At 43.6% G+C, this 25,984-nt stretch overlaps 2 protein-coding genes across 3 annotated transcripts in view; both read right to left on the bottom strand.

Annotated features, from left to right (window-relative positions):
• Positions 1 to 1,645: 1,645 nt before the first annotated feature.
• Positions 1,646 to 3,665, bottom strand: KCNE5 (potassium voltage-gated channel subfamily E regulatory subunit 5). Its single transcript, XM_081964043.1, has one exon. It carries the CDS (start codon positions 3,318 to 3,320, stop codon positions 2,967 to 2,969), a length of 354 nt encoding a protein of 117 aa, XP_081820169.1. The 5' UTR covers positions 3,321 to 3,665; the 3' UTR covers positions 1,646 to 2,966.
• A 4,495-nt stretch (positions 3,666 to 8,160) lies between these two features.
• ACSL4 (acyl-CoA synthetase long chain family member 4) overlaps positions 8,161 to 25,984 on the bottom strand; it is a 50,946-nt gene continuing 33,122 nt past the window's right edge. For both annotated transcript variants that reach the window (XM_081963995.1, XM_081963996.1), the window contains exons 8-16: positions 25,013 to 25,136; positions 24,397 to 24,468; positions 23,029 to 23,168; positions 21,313 to 21,485; positions 20,246 to 20,320; positions 18,438 to 18,629; positions 17,572 to 17,686; positions 14,318 to 14,475; positions 8,161 to 10,197 (exon numbers count right to left, since the gene is read on the bottom strand). In XM_081963995.1, the coding sequence (XP_081820121.1) occupies positions 10,040 to 10,197; positions 14,318 to 14,475; positions 17,572 to 17,686; positions 18,438 to 18,629; positions 20,246 to 20,320; positions 21,313 to 21,485; positions 23,029 to 23,168; positions 24,397 to 24,468; positions 25,013 to 25,136 (1,207 nt within the window). In that variant the 3' untranslated portion in view covers positions 8,161 to 10,039. The remainder of the gene's footprint in view (positions 10,198 to 14,317; positions 14,476 to 17,571; positions 17,687 to 18,437; positions 18,630 to 20,245; positions 20,321 to 21,312; positions 21,486 to 23,028; positions 23,169 to 24,396; positions 24,469 to 25,012; positions 25,137 to 25,984) is intronic.

Below are 25,984 nucleotides of genomic sequence, written 5' to 3'. Positions count from 1 at the left end.
TAAACCACTCAGGTATTTATTACCAGTGGATTCCACTCAGTCCATGAAGAGATCTTTGCAGGCACCTTTTAAGGTTTTATTTTCAGTGTGTAACTATTACAATCTATAACCACTGCCACCACTCCGCCATATGTTCATATACCCTACTCAGTGGTGGGATTCATCCAGTTCGCACCACATTGGGAGAACCAGTTGTTAACTTTCTGAGCAGTTGTGTGTACTGGTTGTTGGAAGAAACCATTAGGGAAGAGAACCGGTTGTTAAATTATTTGAATCCCACCACTGACGGCGCTTATGTAGAAATTGTACTGTGTCCTTCTGAATGCCTTTGAAGGTGCAAGAAGAAATCATCCTTACTAAGATGAAAACAAAATAGGTCTAAAGAAGGCAAAAGTTGTAATGTTTTAAGAAAAAATTTGGGGGGAAAACAAAACATGTTCTCAGCCATCTGCTCAACTGTGAAGGAGCCTCTTTCCACTCCGGTCGAAATTTATTCTGTAATATTTGGGATTAATCAATGCTGAAGGGAAACATTTAGAAGGGAGAACAGCCTATTAAATGTTGCTGCCCGAGTTACGATGGAAGAAGTACCATTGCAATAAATATTCCCACCTAGGGGCATTTGCAAAGGAAGCTTTGTTGGCGGGGTCTGAAATTTGCACAGGGATATTAAGGCCCTTTGTGGATGGATGAAAATGGGACCTGCCTCTCAGAAGACCCTATCTGCTATTCCAGGGGTCGGCAACCTTAAACACTCAAAGAGCCACAAAGGTCCTAACCGAAAGCCCTCTCAACTGTGGAGCCGCAGCAGAGGGATGAAAGAGCCACATGTGGCTCCAGAGCCGCAGGTGGCCAACCCCTGTGCTATTCTAAGAAGGATGGGAAAGCAAGGAGACCTCAGGAAAGCTCCTTAGCGTTCTCTGGAGTTGCTTGTTTTCTGGCAGACATTTCATTACTCAAACTGGGTCACATCATCAGTGCTAGTGATGAGAGGTCACTCGGCACTTGAGCAAGCACCTGGTCACCACAAAAGTGCATAAATATATTTAAGACTGCAAATCACAACTGCCAGTTCTTTAGCTGTTGTTACCTTCATACACATCAAACCCTTCCCAGGAAAGTGGGATGTCGTACCGCAGTGATAGCGAACGGCCACGCGGAAACATTGCTCTCGTGCGCGTCCGCTCGTCAGGGCCACACTCCAGAGAAGCCGAACGTCTGGGTTCTAGTGCGCATGCACGCCCGATAAGCTGGCTGGCATGCATGCATGCGCACCCTGGTTTTCAGCACTGCTGTGTGCTCAAAGGGATCACGCCCCAGAAAAGCCGGACTTCCAGGTTCTGGCACACATGCTCACCCGACAATCAACTGGCTGGCACGCATGCGCACACTGGTTTTTGGCAGTGTTGTACGGGTGAAGGATAGTTCATCATCGCATGCATATGCATGCCAGGAACCCAGAAGATTAACAGGCAAGGCTGCCCGTGCCAGGAGACATGGCTCTGCTTGCCACTTTGGACATGTGTGCCATAGGTTCAACCTCACGGTCCTATCGGCATAAGATTCATCGCACCCTAGAAACAAGAATTGTTCATTTAAACGTTATTTCATTTATACTGGAAATCTACCTCTCAAAAATCATTAAAAGATGGACATCGTTTTCATGAGCTCTACTTCTCTGTTAACAAAGTGATAGCATTTATTTTATTTGAGACAACATCTAGGCAACATTAGGCAAAGACAACACCTTTGCTAAATTAAACAAGAGGTTTCTATTTGATTAAAATTGGTTCATTACAGAAATGGCCTCTCCGCCGAAATACTGCTTATGGGATTTGATGATCATCTGAAAAGTGTTGTTTTTTTTTTAAGTAAGAAAACAGGTAAGGCACTGCCAACGACACAAAATCCTAAATGTTCGGCTTTGGATCAGCCCTACTTTTCAAACAGATCCTTCCATCTTCTCATACCTGGGTTTGTCCTCCCCTACCTATATTTTTCCTCTTAAAAACAATGAGAAGCCAACTGGATCCATTAGGGGAATCGTGGATGGGGCTTGAGGCAGTTCTTAAGAGCAGGCGTAAGAGTCCTGCTTTAGTCTTATCCTGAGATCTTGAGATTGTCCTTTTCTGATGATTTGGGAGCATTCGCACGCTTGAGTTTTCTGAAAGCCAGCATCACAGCGTTCTGAAATCCTCAGCACTGGAGTTGGCCCACTCTTGCCTTAAATAGATGCTGCCCTGCATCCTGTGACGGAGGCGCACTGATTTGCGATTGTGAAAGCAGAAAAAAACAATGGGCACCCTTTGGAACTGTAAGGCTCTGAGCTCTCTTGCAAGACGAAGCTTTGCATTCTCACCCAGTTCCTGGATGCAGCCGTGGCCTCTTTCTGCCTCCTTTGACAAAATCCAGCCCTGGCAGCTGCCAGGAGGGATGAAGAAGAGCGAGAGCCTCCACTGCGTCAGTCCTCCACTTTCATGCTGTTTCTCCTCCTTCTTCCAAAATCCATTGCAGAATACACATTTGGCAGACAAGGTGCCTTAAAAACCCAACGGGATGGATGAGCAAGGCGCTAGTTAGAGAACTCACCTATTTTGCAGAGCAGAGCCAGATGAAGCAAGCAGGTTGGGTGGGAAGCAGTCAGAATGGGGGGGGGGTTCCTCTTCTTTCAAAGCCACCCATGATTTTTGGGGTGGAGGTGTTTGTATGTGTGTGTGTGTGTGCAAGAGCCATATTCAACCCAACCTGTTGTCCTCCTTTACGCACAATCTGTCTAATGCTGCAATTCCTGGGTGGGGGGCTTCGAAAGCCAGTGAGCCGCCTTCCCCACGCCGAGGAGTCGTCCTGTTGAACCCTGAAGCCCCGCACCCTTTGCAAGGGGTCTTACCCAGGAAGGCTGGCCCCCTTCGGCCGGGATGGTGGGTGGTGGGCAGTGGGGCTGGGCTGCCTGCTTCCCCCAAGCCCTCTCACTGGGGGTCGCTCTCTCCGCTGCTGCTCCGCTCGCCCGGGCTGGCAGGGACCCCCTTCCCGGCCGCCTCCCAGTCGCGCTCGATGTAGAGATGGTAGGGGTCGTGCTTGGACTCCAGCTTGCGCGAGCGCGTGTAAGCCAGGATCAGCCCGCCCGCCAGGCAGCCGTAGAAGATCATGATCAGCAGGATGTACAGGTAGGCGTCGTCCTCGCCCGGGGCCCGCGCGGCGGGGCTGGAAGGGGCGCTGGTGGCGGGTCCCGGACCCCCGGCGCGCAGCTCCTGCCACAGGCGGCTCAGGAGGCGCTGCAGCCGCCGGCTCTCGCTGCAGTTGGCCTCCGGTTCCTCTTGCATGGCTCCCGCAGCGCCTGGGGCTTCCTCCTCCTCCGTCGGAGACAAAGGCTGCAGATGCTGCGCTTGCCGGCTTGCAAGGAGCCGGGGGCGCGCCCCCTCCTTCCCCCGGGTTTGGAGGGTGGGAGGTGGGTCGAGACGGAGTTTCTCCGCCTCCCGGAGGCGCCTTTGTTCCTTAATGGGAAATCCTGAAACCTGAGCTGCTTTGGGAGGGATTCTGACCCCCTCCTCAAGGAGGAATTGGAAGAAAAGCTGGGGGGGGGGATGCCATCTGGGCTTTGTCTGTCCTGGAGGGGGGGTGTCTTGGGGGGAGCCTGAAGCAGCGCTGCAGTTGGAGTTTCTCCTGGTTTGGGTTCGAATGAGAGGAAAAATTCAGCAAGTTCTGACAGGTTCTGGAGAACCGGTGGCGGAAATTTTTGAGTAGTTGGGAGAACCAGAAAATGCCACCTCTGGCTGGCCCTGGAGTGGGATGGGAATGGAGACTGTAGTATCCTTTTCCTACCACGCCCACCAAGCCACACCCACAGAACCAGTAGTAAAAAAAAATGAATTTCACCATTGGTTTGAATCCCTAGCGTCGCATAATGAAGCGAGCTCCTGTTACTAGTCCCAGCTTCTGCCAACCTAGCAGTTTGAAAGCACGTTAAACATGCAAGTAGAAAAATAGGGACCACTTTGGTGGGAAGGTAACAGCGTTCGGTGCTTGAGTCATGCCGGCCACACGACCACAGAGACGTCTTCAGACAGCGCTGGCTCTTCAGCTTTGAAACGGAGATGAGCAGTGACGGATTAAGGCTCATTGGTGCTCTAAGCACTGACAAATCTTGGGTGTCCCCCTCCCTTGTACAAACTGTACAGATCTTCATTGGCGGTTTTTCTTTTTCTCAACTTTGTGGTTCTCCATTTGGGCCTGGTGCCCTAAGCATGTGCTTCGTCTGCTTAATGGTTAATACGCCACTGGAGATGAGCACCGCCCCCTAGAGTCAGGAACGACTAGCACATATGTGCAAGGGGAACCTTTACCTGGTTTGGGAGCAGCTGTTGGATTGGAATGGCAACTATGATAAAGGATTGTGTTGGAAAACGAGATTTAGTTGATTCTTCAGTACCATGGTTTTTTTTTTAGGAATTCGAACCGCCAAACTGCTGATCTTTCTGATCGACAAGCTCAGCATCTTAGCCACTGAGCCACCATGTCCCCCGACATAACTAGAAGGCAATAAAATTGGAGGGGGCTTCCTGGAGTTGAGAAGCAATGCAGGAAGAGCCACCAAAGTTTCGGATGCCTTTACTTTTCAACAGAAAGTGGTGGCTTCGATTTTACTGGGTAATATCCCCATATTTTTCTTTGGGAAATCTTTTTTTTTTTTTGGTCTGGGTATGTTTGTGGTAGAAGAGAGGTGGGATTTTTAGAGCACATGGTCAAAGAAGAACAGGTCAGCTTGATCTGTTTTCCGTCAACCAATTCAGAGTCGTTCCACTAAAAACAAGTAATCCAGAATGACCAAAAAAGGCTCAGGCTGAAAACATACTAGAATCTGTTTCTTATAAGGAATGACATCTTTCTTGAGCTAAATCCGAATACACAATTGTGGGTTTTTATTTTGTCCGGCTTCCAAAACAGGAACTGAGCCTGAAGTGGCTCCACACTGGACGATGGAGGTAGATGATGGTTTGATGCCACAATCTCAGAAAGGCTCAGCAGTCTTTTAGCGATATTTCAACTCCGGATGATTTAGATATAGATAGGATTGAGTTATTAATTATACATTTTAGAGATGAGACTGACAATCAGCCACCCTGTTTCAGCAAGAGTAAGAGATGTGAGCCAAGGACATGTTGACAAAAGTTGACAGCAAGCAGGAAATCTTACTTTATGGATGCTTCAGGCAAAGTTATTTGGGAGGAGTGAGGCCTCACAAACAGTAACGTAAGGTAAAGGTTCCCCTTGCACATATGTGCTAGTTGTTCCCAACTCTAGGAAGCGGTGCTCATCTCAGTTTCAAAGCCGAAGAGCCAGAGCTGTCCAAAGACATCTCCGTGGTCATGTGGCTGGCATGACTAAACACTGAAGGCGCATGGAACGCTGTTACCTTCCCATCAAAGGTGGTTCCTATTTTTCTATGTGCATTTTTACGTGCTTTCAAACTGCTAGGTTGGCAGAAGCTGGGACAAGTAACGGGAGCTCACTTCGTTATGCGGCACTAGGGATTCGAACCGCTGAACTTTCTGATCGACAAGCTCAGCATTTTAGCCACTGAGCCACCGCATCCCTCACAAACAGTAAATACTCTCATTTCCATCTTTATTTTTATTCCAAAATTGCACTGCTGAAGATTCAAGAGTTTTGCCATTTCCCACAGAACAATTACACAAGAGCTTTAAAAGTCTTCTTTGTGAATCACAAGGTATATGATCTGTCTGTTAGATGTCTCCAGAAAGCAACTTCCAGGCTGCTTTAAGATGATCCTAGATCCATTCTATTTTGTTTTAGTCAAGCTGCAAAGAATACCAGATCTGATTCTGGCCCAACTGTATGTTTTAAAACTTTGCACATGATGAAAATAGCACTTATATACCGCTTCCTAGAAAATAGCACTTATATACTGCTTCCTAGTGCTTTACAGGAGCCCTAAGTGGTTTACAGAGTCAGCATTTTGACCCCAAAAATCTACTCCTCATTTTACCAGCCTCGGAAGGATGGAAGGTTGAGTCAGGATCGAACTGCTGGCAGTGGGCAGAGTTAGCCTGCCATATTGTATTCGAATCATCTGCGCAATCATGGCTCTTATAAAACTGGTGTTTGGGATAAAGGTGGCATTTAAAAAAAAAGTATGGCCAGTGAAGTCACTTCTTGCCGGGCTTAGTGAATTTATGCAAATAGGTTGGTTGCTCATCTTAGAATTGCACACTTGTACATATTATAGTTAGTCCTGCTTGCCTGAGAAACAAGTTCACGAGAGGAGACACACAGGATATTTTCTCAAGATAAGGCACTTTGTTGACTTGTTCTAACTGAAAATGAGGGAGTTCTAACTTAACCTGAAAGTTGAAATCCGTTCCAGCTTTTCTAGAATGGGATGACTTCCTTGTTCTAGTTGTCGCTTAGCATCTCTTGATAGGAGAGTGTGGTATTAATTTGTTCCGATAGGAGAGTGAAAGGCAGGCGTCTTGGTGTGCAGAGATGTGTTTCCCAGTTCTAGAAAACTTCTCCACAGTAAGGAGTATGGTTGTATAACCTAGCTCCGTGATGGCAAACCTATGGCACGTGTGCCAGAAGTGGCATATAGAGCCCTCTCTCTGGGCACATGCGCCAGCCAGTTGGTCTTCGTGGGCGCCGGAGTGCCAGAAAATGGCCTGAAAGCAGCCCCCAAAAATAACCTGACAACAGGTATGCGCTCACCAGCCAGCTGGTCTTCAGGTTTCCGGCATACGCACATGCGCACACTTGCATGTGTGTTCCGGTTTGGGCACTCGGTGCCGAAAAGTTTCGCTATCACTGACTTAGCTTATTTATGGGACAGCAATGTAGTAGACTCTCACTAATGAACTACACATATTTAGACTTGGAAAAATCCTGGAAAATTGCAGCCTTAATGACCATGTGAATAAAGAAAAGAAAGCATGTTTTGTTGACCTGAGTAGGTCATCCGCCATCTTGGAAAGTTTGTTCCATCTGCGCCCCTTCTGAAAATGATGCTAGTTGAGAAACCAGAAGAGAAAGATCTCACAGGGCGGCAGTACCCTGAATGCACACACATAAAAGGAAGAGTGAGCTGCTGAAATCTCCCCTTCGGCATTTCCTCCGCATTTTCTGTTTAACCTTCCGTTATGATTTAAATCGAAATATCTTTCTACCTCAGAGTTTTGTCTCATGTTGAATGAACTTGTTTGGCGGCGGGGGCGGCGGGGGGGGGGGATAAATGGTAGGGAGAGCATTTGTTGCTTCTGTAAATAAGGATCTGTGATTGGGTGAGCTCTTAAGAGGCATTTCTCGGGGACCGTATTTTCTTTGCGGTTGGACTTGTTTTGAATGTTTCCATTTTCAGTCAAAAGGAGAGGAATCAGGTTGCCCAGAAACTACTGTATTTTTCGGAGTATGAGACGCACCTTTTTCCCTCAGAAAAGAGGGTGAAAATCTGGGTGCGTCTTATACACTGAATACAGCATTTTTTGGCCTCCTGAAGCCCCGCCCCCTTTGCAAAAATGGCCGTGCATAGCCTTTAGGAGGCTTCCAGAGTGCTCCTGGGGGCTGGGGAGGGCTAAAATGAGCGAAAAACAGACTGTTGTTTGCTCCTTTTTGCTCCCCGTCCCCAGGAGCACTCTATAAGCCTTCTAAAGGCTATTCATGCCCTTTATTTGACAAAAAGGGGGCCGTTTTCATGAAAAATGGGCCGTTTTTTGCTCGTTTTTGCCCTCCCCCCCAGCCCCAGGAGCACTCTATAAGCCTTCTAAAGGCTATTCATGCCTCTTTTTTTGACAAAAAGGAGGCCGTTTTCATGGAAAATGGGCCGTTTTTTGCTCGTTTTTGCCCTCCCCCAGCCCCCAAGAGCACTCTACAAGTCTCCTCCGTTTTGACAAAAAACGGGCCTGTTTTCATGAAAAACGGTGCAAAAGCTTTTTTTTTTTTTTTTTAATTGCCTCTTCAAAATCTTGGTGCATCTTATAATCCGAAAAATACAGAATCTCAAAAATACTCCTCATGGCTTAAAAATGGGTCCTCATGAACAGCCAATTCTGGTCAGGCAGTAAGATTCACCAGGATTAATGATCTGTTGTTGCTGTAGAAGCTGGCTCCCCCGCATGACTACCTTGCAAAAGGAAAAAAAAAACCGTCTCCAACTCGCGTTTAAAACTGCTGTGTATTGAATAACATCTCATACAAAATTCCTTCATTCTCCAAATAATATCCAATTATTTTTCTTTTTTCAACCATAATATACACATTAAAGTATAATGAATAAAAGAGAATCTATTTTATAAATACTTTAGAGCCACCAAAAGGTAACACAATGCACCCGAGAGCCACATTTGTACAAAAATGGAAGCCACAAACAGAAAAAGATCGAAAGTGCACAGTAGAACAGCGTCCCATCGTTGCCACGCTCTTCTCGTTCTTTGTTTCAAGTGTGAACTACTAGTATGTATAGAGAGGCCCCGTGCACAAGAGACATTCTGTGGAATAATGCACTCAGCAACACAGAGCAGACTGCTGCTCCCTCCCGCTCGCCGTATATCGAGGAGTTCCAGTTTTTAAATAAAAATAGCAGACAAAAAAAAAATCCCTTTGCAAACACTTTAAAACACAAAGTTGCCACGGCTACGTCCATCACTCGCACAGAAGAGAAATTCATTTTAATATAAGATTTTGTTTTATGTGATATAGTCAAAGATAAATTAAAATGCCCCTTTAAAATAGAAAAACAAACAACAATAACCAAATATTTTATCTGTGGTGGGGATGTGCTTAGAGACGCGACGCAAACATCCCAAAAAGCATAACACTCTGCAAAAGCAGACAGTACTTTAGCTACAGGACTTGTTTTGTTCCACTGATTTTTTTTTTTTAAGTAGTGAGTGCGAATAAATAAATGATCGGAAAAGATGCCGGCTTACTGGTGGCAGTAATGCCAGCGCTCTTAGTACAAGCCAAAGTGATGCTAGACACGGCCAAAGTCATCCCCTTGTCTTCTTCCAAAAGACGGCTTGAAATGTTTTGATTGGAATGTCTTAATTTACCTCTGATCGTCTGCGAGAATAGTTTTTTTTTTTTTTTTTTAGGCACTCGAAATGTTGAATACTATCTCTTCCCTCTTTCTGTACGGAACACAACAATTTGAAAGAAATAAAAATAAATACGAGATAATCTGTCTGTGCTAACCAATGGCAGTGAAAGGGTGTTTTTCCCCCTCCCAACGCAGCAGCAAACGTGACTTTTAAAAGTACCGCCAAGTAATCTCTTGAGCAGTGGAAACTATGGCCAAACGGCCTAGGGTGCCTTTTTTTTCTGGAATGAGTAATTTAAAAAAAATATCAGAAATTGCAGGAATAATTTCATGGCAGAGATGGGCAGAATGGTGCTGCAGAAAGCAAGGAAAAACTTGGCACGTGGTTCAAGGACCCGATTGGGCGTTGTTGCGTTGGACTGTCAGTTTTTACGGCTGGGTGAAAGTACCGTTTTTCACAAGAGAAATCCCTCTTCCTCTCTTCGTGCCTCCAACGACAGTCACCTTCAAATGAGCCATTCAAGCAAAGGACCTGAGAGAGCCATTTCCGGAGCAGCGTTTTGGAAAGGGCCCAGTTCAGCCCAACACCTCTTCCAACGCCTCTTCCGTGTCGCCTTTGCAACCGGCTTCTTTAACTCATTTCGAAAACATCGCCCTGGACTCAGCCAAGATGATCTCACTGCTTTCGAATCAGAGAAGAAGACGGAAGAGAAAGGTAGAAATATTGGTTTATCTAGTGAGGGAGTTCCATACGAACTGGAAGTGGTCTAATGAAACCATGGCAGTGGGTCGGTGTTTTTGACAGCATCTTGGAAAACTGCAGGCCAGAAAGCCAGCGCAGCCGTTCCTTCTGGGATAACCGAGAGAACATTTTCAACTGTTTTATGAAAACACAGCTTCTGTTTGGAAATACAACCGCTCTTTGGGAAATTCATTCCTCGTTCAATTCCAGAAGGAAACAACGCAGGGTTTCTGACGCAGGGCGATTGGGAGGCCTTACTTCCCTCCGTACATCCGCTCGATGTCATTGAGGTAATGGTTCTTCAGCTCCTTCCTTTTCAGTTTGAAAGCATCGGTGACCAAGCCTGTTTCGGGAGTCCAGGGCTCCGGACTCAGACGCACCTTGATGGGCACTTCAAATCTTTCCAACTTCACTGGAAGAGCAACAGGGATGGGGGGATGAAGAAGGAAGAAAACAGAAATCAGGATTTGAAGAGAGAGGAGCCAGGCATATGAGCACAACCTACAAATGTTATTCATTTATATACGAATGCAGTAGGCTTGGGGGGTTTTCCTGTTCAAAATCTCTTTTTTTGCCAAAAGGAAGAGGGGGTCAAACCTATTCTCCAAAGCACCTGAGGGAAGGTCAAGAAGCAATGAATGGAGACAAATCAAGGAGAGAAGCAATTTAGAACTAAGGAAACATTTCCTGACAGTGAGAACAATTAACCAGTGGAACAACTTGCCTCCAGAAGTTGTGAATGCTCCAACACTGGAAGTTTTCAAGAAGAGATTTGACAACCATTTGTCTGAAGTGGTGTAGGGTTTCCTGCTTGAGCAGTGGGGTTGGAGTAGAAGACCTCCAAGGTCCAATTCAGCTCTGTTATTCTATGATCTTAAGAACAATTGGACAAGAGCAGTTCTGCAGGACTCCTACTGTCTAGAGACCCTCCAGACCATGCTTGGAAAACCTGACTTATCAACCAATGAAATCCAGAACATCAAGAATGGATTACTTTGATTACTTTTCATTGCGAAATGAAAGGGCTAATTAGCCCCGGTGATCTAAATTCTTCAGAGTCTCACTTTTCCGTTACAGGGATTCTCCAACTTACAGCCATTCGTTTAGGGACTCCTCAAAGTTACCGTGGTGACTTAGGGCTGGGTCCTCGCACTTAACAACCATCAGAGCATCCGTGGGGGTCACATGATTGCCATTCTGGCCTATGGCAACCACCATCCACTTGTGGCGGCTGCAGTGTCCCAAGGCCATGGGATCGCCATCTGCAACCTTCCCGCTGGCTTCCGCCAAGCCAAGGGGGAAGGCGGCAGGGAAGGTCACAGTCATGTGACATCTCGCTTCATGTTCACGGAAAAAAGGGTTCTAAAATTGGGTGTGGTTGTGCGATGCCCCACTTAACAACTGCGCCACTCAATGACAACTCTTTTGGTCCCTACTGTAGTTGTAACTTGGGGACTACCTGTAGGCACACTTCCTCTGTTTAAACCCGCCCCCAACCTCCAAACAGGTTCAGGAGGAATTATCTGAGGCAGTAGAAGGCGCGAAGTCTGTCAAGCGCCGGAAAGTGCCTAAAAAGCCCCATGGCTGCGGCACTACCCACAGCACGAAGAAGCAATTCCTTTGTTAGTGGCAAAATCAATCAGTTCAGGGAATAAAACGAATTTTCTTTCAACACTGAGCTGAGAGCTCAAGAAAACCAGTCCTGCGACTGAACTGAAAGACTGAAGGGCGTTACCAGGGAGGGGTGCCTTCAGAATCTCAATTCGGTCAACGCCGCCCCAACAACCCAACAGAGAAAGTAAATAAGAAAGGGCGACAACAGAAAGGAGGGGTGGGATGAGGAGGGAAAAGAAGAAAGGGTAAAGCAGAGAAAGTAAGAGTGGGGAATTAAAGAGTAGGAGAGAGGGTAAGAAAGAACCCGGTTGCAGGAACTGGGGATGTCTAGTTTAATAGAAAGAAGGACTAGGGGAGACATGATAGCAGTGTTCCAACATCTCAGGGGTTGCCACAAAGAAGAGGGGTCAAGCTATTCTCCAAGGCACCTGAGGGCAGAACAAGAAGCAATGGGTGGAAACTAATCAAGGTGAGAAGCAACTTAGAACTGAGGAGAAATTTCCTGACAGAACAATTAATCAGTGGAACAGAAGTTGCCTCCAGAAGTTGTCAATGCCCCAACACTGGACGTTTTAAAGAAGATGTTGGATAACCATTTGTCTGAAACGGTATAGGGTTTCCAGCCTAGGCAGGGGGTTGGACTAGAAGACCTCCAAGGTCCCTTCCAACTCTACTATTGTATTGTATTGTATTGTATTGTATTGTATTGTATTGTATTGTATTGTATTGTATTGTATTGTATTGTATTGTATTGTAAAGAGAAGGGAAGAGGAGAGGGGAAAGAGAAGGGAAGAAAAAGGAGGAAGGAGAGGAGGAAAGAAGAAGGCAGAGAAGGGAGGTTGAGCAGATGGAAGGAGTAAGGTTGTTGCAAAATAAGATGGAGGCACGGGGTGGCAAGAAAGTGATCCAAACTGATATGTATGTATGTAAAAATAAGTATAGAGATTAATGATGAATAGATAAATGTTAAATAACAATTATAAAAAATGTATATCTATGAATGAATTTGAAAAGGAAAAAATAAAAAACTATCTCCTGAGAATCTCAATTCAGTCAATGAGCTAGCAGGCTAGGATAACCCATCCCTCCTGGACTCGCCCGTCGATACCACGGAGAAAAGGCTATTTTCATGCCTGGCAGAGACCCCTCACGCTTCAAATCGAAATACAGGTAGTCGAGGATCCCAATGCAGCCCCAACGTTTTGTTGTTAGCTGACATTTGTTAAGTGAATTTTGGCCCATTTTATGACCTCCCCCCCGTTGTTAAGCGAATCACTGCAGTTGTTAAGTTAGTGGCACAGTTGCTTAGTGAATCTGGCTTCCCCATTGTCTTTGCTTGTCAGACAGTTGCAGAAGGGGACACGGCAACCACCGTAAGTCTGAACCAGTTGCCAGCTGTCTGAATTCTGATCACATGACTTCAGGGATGCTACAACAGTCATAAGTGTGGGGAAACGGTCGTAAGTCACTTTTTTCAATGCCAGTGTAAGTTTGAAGAGTCCCTAAAGGAAATGTGTTTGTTAATAAGATACCCTTGTGCTCTCAGTCTCTTCTCGAGCGCATTCTTCCCCATGGCCGGCAGGTGGCAGGACAATAACAAATGGAGCTTCACAAGATCATCATCTATCTGGAAATACTTCCCTGAATCTACTCTAAGCACTTGTTGCCTGCCTTTAAATCCTCAGCACGTGGCAAACTTTTCCTTAATACTTGAGGAGAGGAGGGGGGTTTAAAATTGTCAGAATCTATATTTGCATCATTGAACATTTGATGTTTTATGATACTCTTATTTCCTTTTCTTCCACAGTAAAGGTAAAGGTTCCCCTTGCACATATGTGCTAGTTGTTCCCAACTCTAGGGGTCGGTGCTCATCTCTGTTTCAAAGCCAAAGAGCCAAAGCTGTCCAAAGACGTCTCCGTGGTCATGTGGCCGGCATGACTAAATGCCAAAGGCACACAGAGCGCTGTTACCTTCCCACCAAAGGTGGCCCCTATTTTTCTACTTGCATTTTTTACATGCATTCGAACTGCTAGGTTGGCAGAAGCTGGGACAAATAATGGGAGCTCACTTCGTTACGCGGCACTAGGGATTCGAACTGCTAGGTTGGCAGAAGCTGGAACAAGTAACGGGAGATCACTCTGTTATGTGGCGCTAGGCATTCGAACCGCTGAACTGCCAACTTTTCTGATCAACAAGCTCAGCGTGTTAGCCACTGAGCTACTACACCCCCCTCATCCACAGTACCAGAGTTTATACAGAGGTTACATATGAAGATCGGCTAGCTCGCCAAATGATGCTAGCTTGTCAGGCCCAGGTGATACGGCAGGGTTTCCCAGCCCTGGCTACTCTTAAGATGTGTGGACTTCAACTCCCAGCCAGCCAGGGAATTCTAAGGTCGAGTAACCATATGCTACGACATACGATTCCATACGAAGCAGGACGAATCTTTGCATAGACCGTACATCCAAAAAAAAGCCCTTGTCCTGCTTTCTAAGGGAATGGAATGCTGTATGTGCTATCTAAGAGCCCTCTCTGTGGGCATGTCGCCAGCTGCGCACCAGACACGTGGTCCGGCGTGCGCATCAGCCAGCTGCTCTTCTGGGTTCCGGTGCTCTGGTGCTTGCGCTCCGATTTCCGCACTCAGTACCGAAAGCCATCATTGGCCTAGGATCACACGAGCAAAACCAACCCGGGATGGGACTTGGATCATGTGCCTGCAGCCACTTTTTGACAATTCCTCTTGCTTTCCAGGCACTCTTGGAGAAATTGGGGGGGGGGGGGAGTGCAGTCACGGGGAAGTGGGTTGCAGAAGCTCTGAACACTTTCCTCTATCATTAGTGAGATGCTGAATGATACTCGAGCAGAGTACCTGCTGCAAATAAGACCGTGAGTTCAGAGGAACAGCTTCATTTGCTTACTTTTGTTAGCCATGTTCTTAATCTCTTTCAGGACTTCCGATTCCATGACGGGATTGTTACAGATGTTGACCCAGCTGTCAGCCATGCCCCTCTGCTCAGCAAGTGCCACTAGTTTCTTCTGATTGGGAACCACAAAACTGATAACGTAAGACTGGTTGCTAGATTGAAACACAAGAAAACACAAGAAAACACTATTTACTTTTTAGTCACACTTGACTAAGCAAAAAATTTTACCCTGAAAATTACTCTAGCCCAGACTTTTGCAACTGGGGTTCTGTGAGAAATTGCATGTTTTTTGGGTGGGAGTGTACTTAATATGCTAGCTGCAGATGTACCGTATTTTTCAGAGTATAAGAGTCTCCATAGTATAAGACGCACCTAGCTTTTGGGGAGGGGGAAAAAAAAGGGGGGGGGAGGAAATCTGCTTCTTCCTTCCAGCAATTTGCCTCCTTGCAACAAACAATACAAACAATATACACTGTTTGTAGTGTTATATTTCAGACTATACTGGTATAGTTGCTGTTGATGTGCTTTCTTGAAGTATAGTTATTCTCTGCTATTTAAAAGAATATACATTGTATATTTTAAATCAAAAATCTTTATATAGCTTACTATCAACATCCCACAATTCTCATTTGACTATAATTGTTTTAACATCCTTTTGCATGAAATAATCCAAAATTAAAAACACAACCACATGACATTTCATTAATTATTTCTAATATCATCCACTAACATTGCACCTTTATAACATGTTCTAAGTAAGAATTAATTATGATTGATAACAAAATTTCTAATCCTCCATTTCAAGTTGCTGTTTACTATTTATATCCCAATTCCTTTTATTGAGCCAGTACATATATATATTGTTAACTATATCTCTTGTCATTTCATTGTTATTATAATTATTTATTAATAGAAATTCATTCGCTAATTATATCAAGTTTCCTCTCTTCAAACCAACACATGTGTGTACCTTGTTATCATTATCAATTATTTATTTAACATATCACTCTAAAGATAAATTACTAATCACTAATCATATTGTAGAAGTGTGTCGATTGGTTACAAATAACTTTCATGCATCTCTTCCACAGTCATTACTTATAACTCAAATCACATTATGTATTTTAAATCAAAAATCTTTATATATCTTACTATCAACATACCACGCTTCTCATTTGACTGTGGTTGGTTTAACATCCTTTTGCATGAAATAGTCCAAAATTAAAAACACAACCACATAGTAGCATTTCATTAATTATTTCTAATATCATCTAATAACATTACCCCTTTATCGCATGTTCTAAGTAAAAATTAATTATGTTTGATAACAAGGTTTCTAATCCTCCTTTCCAAATCGCTGTAGTTATAATAGCTATAACAAGAACAATGAAATGACAAGGGATATAGTGAACAATATATATATGTACTGGCTTAATAAAAGGAATTGGGATATAAATTATAATTTGAACATTCTATAGGCATTTATAGTTATTGACTTACCTTCTTGCAGCAAACAGTAAATAGTCTGATTAGCACAAGAAAAAAAAATCTGCTTTTGCCTCCCAGCAATGTGGAGCAAACAGCAAGTTTCACTTTCAGTTTAAGCACCCTCCCGATCATCAGCTGTTTCAGGCTGCAGGGATTGCTATATATGTGGTATATAAGAAGCACCCAAATTTTCACACTCTTTTAGAGGGGGGGGGGAGAAGGTGCGTCTTATACTGTGAAAAATACGGTAACTTTTATGCAGAGGTTCCCAGAGACTTGGAACATTATTTCAATTTATTTCCTTCAGAATAAAAACAGAAATGAGAAAGGTTGCTCCAACTACGTATACTTAGATCAGGGGTGTCCAAACTTGGGAACTTTAAGACTTGTGGACTTCAACTCCCAGAATTCCCCAGCCAGCCATGCTGGCTGGGGAATTCTGGGAGTTGAAGTCCACAAGTCTTAAAGTTCCCAAGTTTGGACACCCCTGACTTAGATCATAAGAACCTAAGAATGCCTTGCTGGGTCAGACCTCCAGCCCATCTGTCACACAGTTTGCTTTCACAGTGGCCAACCAATTGCCCAAGGAAGCTCGCCGGTCTCCCCGCGGGGGGATTTCAGCAGCTGATCCCCGGGACTTCCATAAAACCAGGCAAGTTGATAGCCAGCACCATATCTCTATGGTTACTTGATGTGTATATAGATAGATAATAGCTAAGAAGTGAGAAGAAACCAAGAGAATACTGTTGTACTTAGTGTATGAATATTTAGATCTAGAATGAATTTAGCAATGTGGGCATATACCTGTGACCCTTAAAGGGTTTCTGAATGAAATGCCAAGCATCCTTTACTATGACTTTGTTTACTGAGGTACAGAATGCAGTTCAGCACCATCTGAAGTCTGGTCAGCTCCCTCACTCAAGATATATAGCCCAACCTTCTCTTGGGTCCCTTATAGCAGCGGTTACCAACCTTTCGGATCTCATGGACCACTAAATTCATAATTTAAAATCCCGTGGGCTACTAATATAAATTGGGATGGGGTCCTTCAGGCACTTAACTTGGCCGCCTGTTAGCGGAGAGAAGCGTCCAGGGTCAACCTTAGGTTTGCTGTCCATTGCAGCTAGGAATCTCAAATACGGCCAAGAATGAATGTTTGTCTTATAGCCGGGTGCTAAATCGGCCCCCTGCAAACTCTCTTTCAAGGAGCCCGACCAAACTTTCACGCACCGCTCACTGAAGCGCCTGGACTCCCAGGGAGGGAGGCAGGGAGGGAAGGGCTGGAGTTACTAAACAGGCAACCAAGTTAAGTGCCTGAAGGACCCCATCCCATCAGCGAGCGGGAGTAATTGCTTCAGTGGGTCATATCCAGCCCAGGGGCCGTAGTTTGAGGATCCCTGATTTAGTGCAATATAAAAAATGCCATGATTTTTTTGCGGACCACCAAAATTTTCTCATGGACCACCAGTTGGTGACCGTTGCCTTATAGCACCTAATGCTTCCCAACATATGCAACTTTAGGATACATGAATTTCAACTCCCAGAATTCCTCAGCCGCTGAGGTTGGGAAGCACTGAGTTATGCATGTCACACCTGCTGGAATGGGCCTAGATAGTTCCAGCAATTTGAATCCTGCCGGAGCAATGATTTTAGAAAGTGGAGCACGAGGTTCTTGCTTTCCAACCTGTTTGATGTGAATTGGCGTTTTAAAAAAACATCCCATGAAATTTCTATGAAAGATCACATAGATGTAAACTCACCTTTTCGCATATGCACAAATATTGTCAATCAGGGGGCAGTTTTTCAAGGCTGCCTCAACTTTGCCAAGAGACACATATTCTCCAGCTTGCAACTTCACCAAGTCTTTTTTACGATCTGGGGGAAACAATCACACTGTCAGTGTTCCAAATAGCATTCAAAATTAAATCAGAGTCCAAGGCAAAGTATTGCTCAAAGTTCCAATTTATGAAGAGAGCCATGTTGGCACATCTGGGAAAACCCGAATTTGAAAGCTTCCCGGTTTTCCCCACCTAGTTGAAAGTTCAAGATCTTGCATCCCCACACCCACAAGTCCATCCCATGGTCCAATCTCCCACTGCCATGCTGGCAGTTCCACCCATCCAGTTCCGGTCAGGTGCAGAGGTGCAAAGATGAAGGATGACCTTGGCTTTCTAGAAAGGATTTTGTTATGGCTACATAGCATCTAACTCTGTACAATCCCCCCTCCCAATTCCCCACTAATGCAACAGCATTGTAGAATAGAATATTAGTGTGGCAGGCCAAAAATTCAAAAGGAACATGGCTGCAGGTCTAACACACACAATTTGGGGTTTGAGAGACCGTCCCCCTCCTTTCCTCAGCAGGAACCCTCAGTCAGCATTCTCCGGACCTTCTAGTTTAGACACAACAATGCCAGTTTTCATACAAAACCAGTTGCTGAGATAACGTCTTCTACCTTTGCAACTGCTAGAACCAAATTTTTAAAATGCAGTTACAAAAAGTGAAGACTGTTATAAAATAAGGCAACTGTTTTACATGGCTGTCAAGTGTCATGTGCTTGAAAGAGCTTACTCTTATAAAAACAGGGACAGGTTTCTTGGTGAGCAAACCAAAATATTGTGCCAACCTATGATTTGGAGGCAGCCGTCAGAATGAAATTCTCCAATATCTCCAGTGCAAAACCATCGCTGGCCTTTGTCATCGACAATGAAATCTTCGGCTGTTTTCTCGTCATTTCTGAAGTACCCCATGGAGACATTGGGCCCTCCAATTATAATCTCTCCCCTGGGATGGGGCAAGTCTCTTGTTGTGTAGCCTCCTGAAAAAAAAGCAGAAAGAAAGAATCGATTGGCGGCTACAACAATTCCTTTAAATCAAGTCAAAATGGTCATCAAGAAAGAATGGCAGGATCATGTTGATTAATTATGTTGGGTCACTAAGTGAATATGGGCTGTAAAATGGACTGATGCATTAGCTCCAACTAGGACCACAAACTCTGAGGACTTAAACAAAAAACACCTTTGACTCTAAAATGGGTCTGTCCAACCTTGGCAATCTTAAGACTTGTGGACTTCAACTCCCAGAATTCTGTAGCCAGTGTGACAGTTGAAGTCCACAAGCCTTAAAGTTGCCAAGGTTGGACCACGCAGACTTAGAATATTTATATAGGTACTCATGGGACACAAACAACTCTAACTTATTCAGAGGTTCCCCTCGCACATATGTGCTAGTCGTTCCTGACTCTAGGGGGCGGTGTGCTCATCTCTGCTTCATTCGCTTCAGCATTTCAGATAGTAACTTCAGAGTAAATGCTATTAAACGTAGTAGAGATTGTGCTTTACATTTATCCCTATTTTATTGATAGCCATCAAACTTATGTCAGGACTTCATGTACAACAAATCTAGTCATGGCTAGATGAGGACCTACAGACCAGCTCTGGCCCAGGTATATTGAGAGTTGTAGGTCTGACATAACTAAAATATAAAGATTCCCCTTACACATATGTGCTGATCATTCCCGACTCTAGGGGGCGGTGCTCATCTCTGTTTCAAAGCCGAAGAGCCAGCGCTGTCCGAAGACGTCTCCGTGGTCATGTGGCTGGCATGACTAAATACCAAAGGCGCACGGAACGCTATTACCTTCCCACCAAAGGTATTTCCTATTTTTCTACTTGCATTTTTACATGCTTTCGAACTGCTAGGTTGGCAGAAGCTGGGATAAATAACAGGAGCTCACTCTGTTACGCAGCCCTAGGGATTCAAACCGCTGAACTTCCAACCTTTCGATCGACAAGCTCAGCCTCTTAGCCACTGAGCCACCGCGTCCCTTACAGGTAATTCAGAGGTAATACCACTAAATGTAGTGAGCTTCTTCCCAGAGTCAAGCAAATACAGGATTGCTGCTTCTCTCAGCCAATTAATGCAATTTATTAGGAAATGGATTCACCCAACAGATCAGATGAACAGAGTTTTTCAACACTGACAACTGTGTGGACTTCAACTCCCAGACTTCCAATGCTGACTGGGGAATTCTGGGAGTTGAAGTCCACACATCTTAAAGTTGCCAATATTGAAATGCCCTGGTTTAACCAATACAAGTTAAATGTATATATAGCCATTGGCCTCTTAAGCCAACCGATTGAAAAGGTTAATGATTTTCTATGGGATACCATTCGCACCACAAGGGGAAAACAGTTTCGGAACTGGGCACCATGGACCAAAAATAATCAGGTTTCCCAGATGGGTCTGTTTTTCTTACCCTCCAAAAAAGAGAAATGGCTGGAGATGGGTCAAAAGTCTTCTTGAGAAAAACCTAGAGCTGGAATAACTTTCCAACAAGCACATATTTATCTAGTTTGTCAAGGGCATGATACACACTCCTATTTCAGCATGGAAACAGGTTAAAGTATATTGGAATAATGGGATTTTTCTCACCTTCTTGCCAGTCTCTGAGTTTAATCTCACAGCAAATAAGAGGAGCTCCAACTCTCCCAGTACTGTAGTCAGTTACTAGGTGGAAAACATTAGGAAACAAGGAATGAGATAAGAATCAAACTGTAAGAGAAGAGCGGGGAGAGCTGAGGGTGGAATTAAGCATGTCATCAGCTTAGAGTTGTTATGTGGCCACAAATGGTCCAATTCCTCTTGAACTCTGCTGACCCTTATTTGGCACTCATTTAGTATTAAAATTTAGATTATTGTGCATAGGTTTGAGCAACTTAATGTAGCGTCCTGATCTTTGGCGGCTACATTAATGTCAGGCACAAAAGAACAGGATCATACATTAAGCTGCAGTTCAGAAAATTTATCCCTCAATCCTATACACAGGAATCTAGTCAACTAAAGTGTCAGACCTGGAAGCCATCTTTATATTGGGCCTTCAGGCCTGCCACAATTTCTGCTGTGGAAAAATGGGAGGGGAGATTACATGGAGTAGGGGTGATATGCAGTCTAAATAACATTCCTTTCTCAGAGGGCCAAGGATACCTGGCCCTACAGCTGCGATGGTGTGACTAGGAGGCATCTCCAGTTTCGGATGATGCCCGATTGGACCATGGGATGGACATGTGGGTGTTGGGCAGGGACTTGAACTTTCAGTTGGGTGGGAAAACCTGGAAACTTTCAGATTCGGGTTTTCCCAGATGTGCCAATATGACATCCTTAATAAAATGGAACATTGAGGAAACTTAAGCCTGGGAGTCTTCTTTCATTGGGGATCTTACTTGGAACCCTAACATAAAATTCAAGTCGGCGCCAGATCAAAGGTCAATGGAATTCAACGAGGGTTGAACTTGGACTGTTTTTGGCAATGTAACTACTCTAAGCTGATGACATGCTTAACTCCACCGCCCCAGCTTTGCCTACTCTTCTATACAAATGCTTTTAAAGTTCTTTTACTGTTAATTGCAAACTGCATTAAACACAGCACTGCAGGCTGTTTCTCAAGGGCTCCACCCAAAACACCTTTACAATGAAAGGAGCTAACCCCAAATAAGGATTACCTTCAGTAATGGTGCCTGCTCCACAGGTTTCCGTCAGGCCGTAGCCTTGGCCAACAGGGCAGCAGAAGCAGATGTTCATGAACCTCTGTGTTTGAGATGAGAGAGGAGCCCCTCCGGAAAGCATCATACGGACATTCCCTCCCAGCAGGGCCTTCACCTTTTTAAACAGCAGTCTTAAAAGAAAAGAATCCCACAATGACATAATGGAAGGGCACCCTAAGAGGATTTATAAACAGCAGGTGCATGACTCTCTATGGCCCCCTCCCAGACACACCTATTAATCCATCTACTGTGGATTCAGCCCTAGGTTATAGATCTGATAGTCTTTCTGCTCTGTTCAGAAGTGAAAAAGAACCTGGTTTTCAATGTGCGGGTTCTAGATTCAGTTGAAGTTGCAGTAGACTCGTTGAAATGATTGCCCCCCCCCCCCATGATAGATATGGCTCTCCTTCAGATCCGAGAAGTCTAGTTCAAATCCGATTAGGTACAAGTCAGGGAGATCTGAACATATCCATCGGAAGTTCCCTGGAAGTTCAGGAAATTTTTATCTTCTTCTGGTTGTTGTGCCATGTATCCATCATCGGACGCTGGCGATCATGTTGGCAATCCTATTTTTGTCAACAGCCACATGAAAAAGTGCTGCTGAGGTTTGCCCAAACCAATCCCTTAGGTTTTGGAGCCGTGATGATCTTCTTCTGCCTGGGCCTCGTTTGCCTTTAATATTTCCCTGGAGGATTAAATGAAGGATGCTGTATTTTTCTGAGGGTCGCATCCCATGTCCAAAATATTCTACCTTTAGCTTTTTAATGGCCTTGATGATTTCCCTTGGCTTTTCCAGGCGGCTTATCACCTCCTCGTTTCTGATTTTGTCAGCTTATACGTAACAGCCGCCTATAAATCCACATTTCAAATGCTTCTAATTTCTTCAAGTTGCTTTCTGTCAGAGACCAACTCTCTACTCCTTAGAGCAGGATAGAAAAGATTAACATCTGACAATCCTGATTTTCAGTCTTAGGCTCATGTCGTGACTGCAGAAGGCCTTTTTCATTTTGAAGAATGCTGTTCGAGCTTTCCCTATCCTTGTCTTTACTTCAGTGATCATGTCCCAGCTTTCATGCAAATTAAAACCGAGGTACATGATCCTTTCAACTTTTTCTAGTGGCATTCCTTCCGAATTTATCAGTGGTAAATTAATGGGTTGTTTGACCAAGATCTTGGTTTTTGAGATGTTAAGCTTCCAGCCATATTTTTCAGATATTTCTGAGACTCTGTTGATGAGGAGCTGAAATTTTTATAGGATAAAATATTCTATATTAACCCAAGGGTTAGTTGTAGGCAAGATTCAAAGATAAACCCAAGAGCCTCAACCTGGACTGCAACATTCACGATCTCCACCTAGCATGGTAATTGTCTGAATGGCCAGGAATCTTGGGAGCTGGTGCTCAATATATTAACAACAAGCAGTCTGGCAAAGGTTAGTTTAGAAAGCACCCCAAGATAAATGATCTCACTGCAGCCATTTAAAAAGCAGTTTAAAACCTACATTTGAGAACCACTGATTTCCATGAGGAATGAATGTACACCTGAAGGGAAGGTTAGGATTTAGACAAAGAGTCCGCTCAATTCTATTGAACACCTGGGTTTGTTTGTTTTTTACTCAAATGTAATCCCCAATCATATCTGCAACAATTATGAAAATACATCAGCTATACTTACAAGTTACAGAGAGGTGCGTCATAACCTCTTTTTATTTGTTCCAATTTATAGTCATATCCTATCTTGAACAAAGTTTTCTGGAAATAGTTCATCTCCTGAACTTTACTCATAACGTTCTTATAAATTCGATCCATGATTTCCTACAAACGATTTAAAGGAAACATTTTATTCCTGAACCGGTTCATACCAGCCCAGACCTGTGAGTAAGAATAACAGGAAGGAGCAATTCCTTCATTTTAAACAGCTAACTATTTCCTTAGTTATATAACCCTTAATATGTAATCGGGCTAATCTATTGGCGGTCAACTTTAGCTGGGGGTTATTTGGGTAGGCATTCGGCGGAAAGCAATGGAAATATTGAGCCCCCTCTCCTTTTGACCCATTGCAATGTCAGGAAAAAAAATCTGTGGCCACATTTACTCAGTGGAATGAAGATCTGACGCTACTCACAACTTATGCCGAAGTTACTTATAGATTACATATGGATGATTGTAATGTAGTATGGTCACCTTTATTGAAACTATTGCATGAAACTTTATGTACATGTATGAGAGCTCTTGATTTTGCTTTCTTTTCTATTTAATTATACAAATAAAAGCTATTTTTAAAAAAATGATTGTACATTTTTTTAAAAAATTCCCATCATTTGAGCAAAAGGCTAACAGGAATCTATCAAATGAGTCAAAAGTCTGGGAACTCCAGGACAAAACTAAGATGGTCTCAAATGTTCTAAACATCTGTTTTCTTGCCAAATTATATGCTAGATTTCTTTCTCACCCACACACATCAATAAAATTAAATTTTTTGTAGCCAGTTGCATTTTATTTAACTATTGGATTCACTTAGCAGGGTTTGACAAGGGAAGGTGGAAAGAAAAGAAAACAGATTTCCAAAATGTGTATTATGAAACATGAGCATTGACGGCTGTTTCAAGCAAAGCTGTAGATATATGCACACCTGCAATTGGTTTTATAAGATCCCGAATTTCAAAATGTTATTAGTTTCTCAAAACATAATATACAAAAAAACCTAATGGCAAGGAAGGAAAAAGTGTTGACTTCCGACTCCTTTGTGTGCAGTAGAATAAGGTAACAGCATAAAAAAATCAGCTTTTTTACTTTTATATAATAATATATACTATATTTTAAGAAACTAATAAAATTTTGAAATTAGTTATTAAAAGATCCAACATGTAGGGTTTTTTTTTCCACCTGTAGGTCTAAGATGGGTGATCTATGTAAACCTATTGGGAAAAATAAGTTACTGTACTTTTTAAAATTTAAAGTTTAACATTTAAGCCATTTTTAATAAAGTTACAGCATGGAATACGCAGGATTTCACAAGTATCTCATCCTTACTGATACTTACTGGCACAGCCGCCATCAAGGTGGGCTTCAGAACAGTGCAGTCTCCTTTGCTTCCCTTTTTAATTTTGCTGGACTGAAAGAAGGAAGGGGAGGGAGGGAGAACCCAATTTTAATCTCAATTATTTTCACAGAAGAATAAAACTATGGAAAGGTCCTTAGGGCGATTGAATTTTGCAAATTGAAATAATAAGCCGAAGGAATGAAAGGCAGAGCGCTCATCGTATTTCAGTGCTTGAGAGTCAAAGAGCTGATCGGATTCTAAAGCTGATGAGGACACGGAAAGCAATCGAGAAAATTAGAAACGTTTCAGGAATACAGTTTTGAGATGTCCTTATCTGTGCCCATAACTTTGGCTCACATTATTGTAGCGGCAAGCTTACCTCTCACTCTAAGGTTATACAATAATATATTAATCTGTGCGGTTTTCAATGTTTTAATATTTTAATAACCTTTTACTTCTTTTGCAATTTTTAAGCTGCCCAGAGTCACCTTGTAGGGGAGATGGGTGGGATAAAAAATAAACAAAAAAAAAAAATGAGTTTCTATCCAGTGTTTGGCATTAATTGAACACGTTTCCTCCTAAACAATTTACGAAGCATCTCCGTCCATTGACTTACCTGGTCTGACAGGGTGAGTGGTGAGGAATATCCAATCCTACAGCCATAAGTGATGCAGGAAATTTCTGCTGTCAGTTCTAATACATGAGCCAAAGGCAAGTATCCAATGTACGTGTCATTGGGTCTAAGGGAGAAAATGAATGGCGAATTGTTTCAATATGGCAGTCACGGGTTATCTTGGTCTAAACCAGGGGTGTCCAAACTTGGGAACTTTAAGACTTGTGGACTTCAACTCCCAGAATTCCCCAGCCAGCCAAGTTGTGCACAAACACACTAACTCACTCCAGCCTCCAAGTTCTAGCAGTCAAGAGCATCAGTGCTTTCTCTGCTTGACTTTTGGGTAATTAATGGGCCTGGTGAAGCTTGAAAGGCCATCGTGGATTTGCACTGAATCAAACAATAAAAGTAGACTACAGCTTTGAAGAGTTTGTTCCACTGCTTGAGCAATGTAACCACATATTTCTGCTTTTCTTGCAGCAGCAAAAACAGGGGAAGACTTATCTTTACCACTATATAAAGATTAACCTTATTGTTTTTATTGCTCAAAGAGTGGAAAAAGCTCTCCCCGGGAAGCAAATTGTCAAGAAGAGAATAAGCTGTGTCTCCAAAGCAAGTGAACCTTGTTATCTTTTCGAGATAAATATACTTATTTCTGATCTTGATTATTAATCTGTTTAAGTTTATAGATCAATGTTTAAGGTACAGGTCATTGATTAAGTTCTGAACATGCCGAGTAGCATTCTTCATAGCATTAATGAGCACCACAAAGTTTCTTGCATGGGCTGGGCAGGATATAATAGTGGTGTGTAAACAGGGAAGAAAGAGCTAGATGGCAACATGGATCAACGCCAAGGCTCCAATAAAGGAGAATATTTGTAGCTCAGGTTTGAAACGAGGGGGTCCTTGATGCTCTCTGAGTTCGGTTGTTTCCTTGAAGACACTTCATTACCCAGAATAAGTAACTTCACCAGC

The sequence above is a fragment of the Natrix helvetica genome (genome assembly GCF_964273705.1).
Source record: "Natrix helvetica genome assembly, chromosome: 11".
Classification (NCBI taxonomy): Eukaryota; Metazoa; Chordata; class Lepidosauria; order Squamata; family Natricidae; genus Natrix; species Natrix helvetica.
The sequence above is the reverse complement of the archived record's forward strand: the minus strand, read 5'-3'. Positions and strand labels throughout refer to the sequence as shown.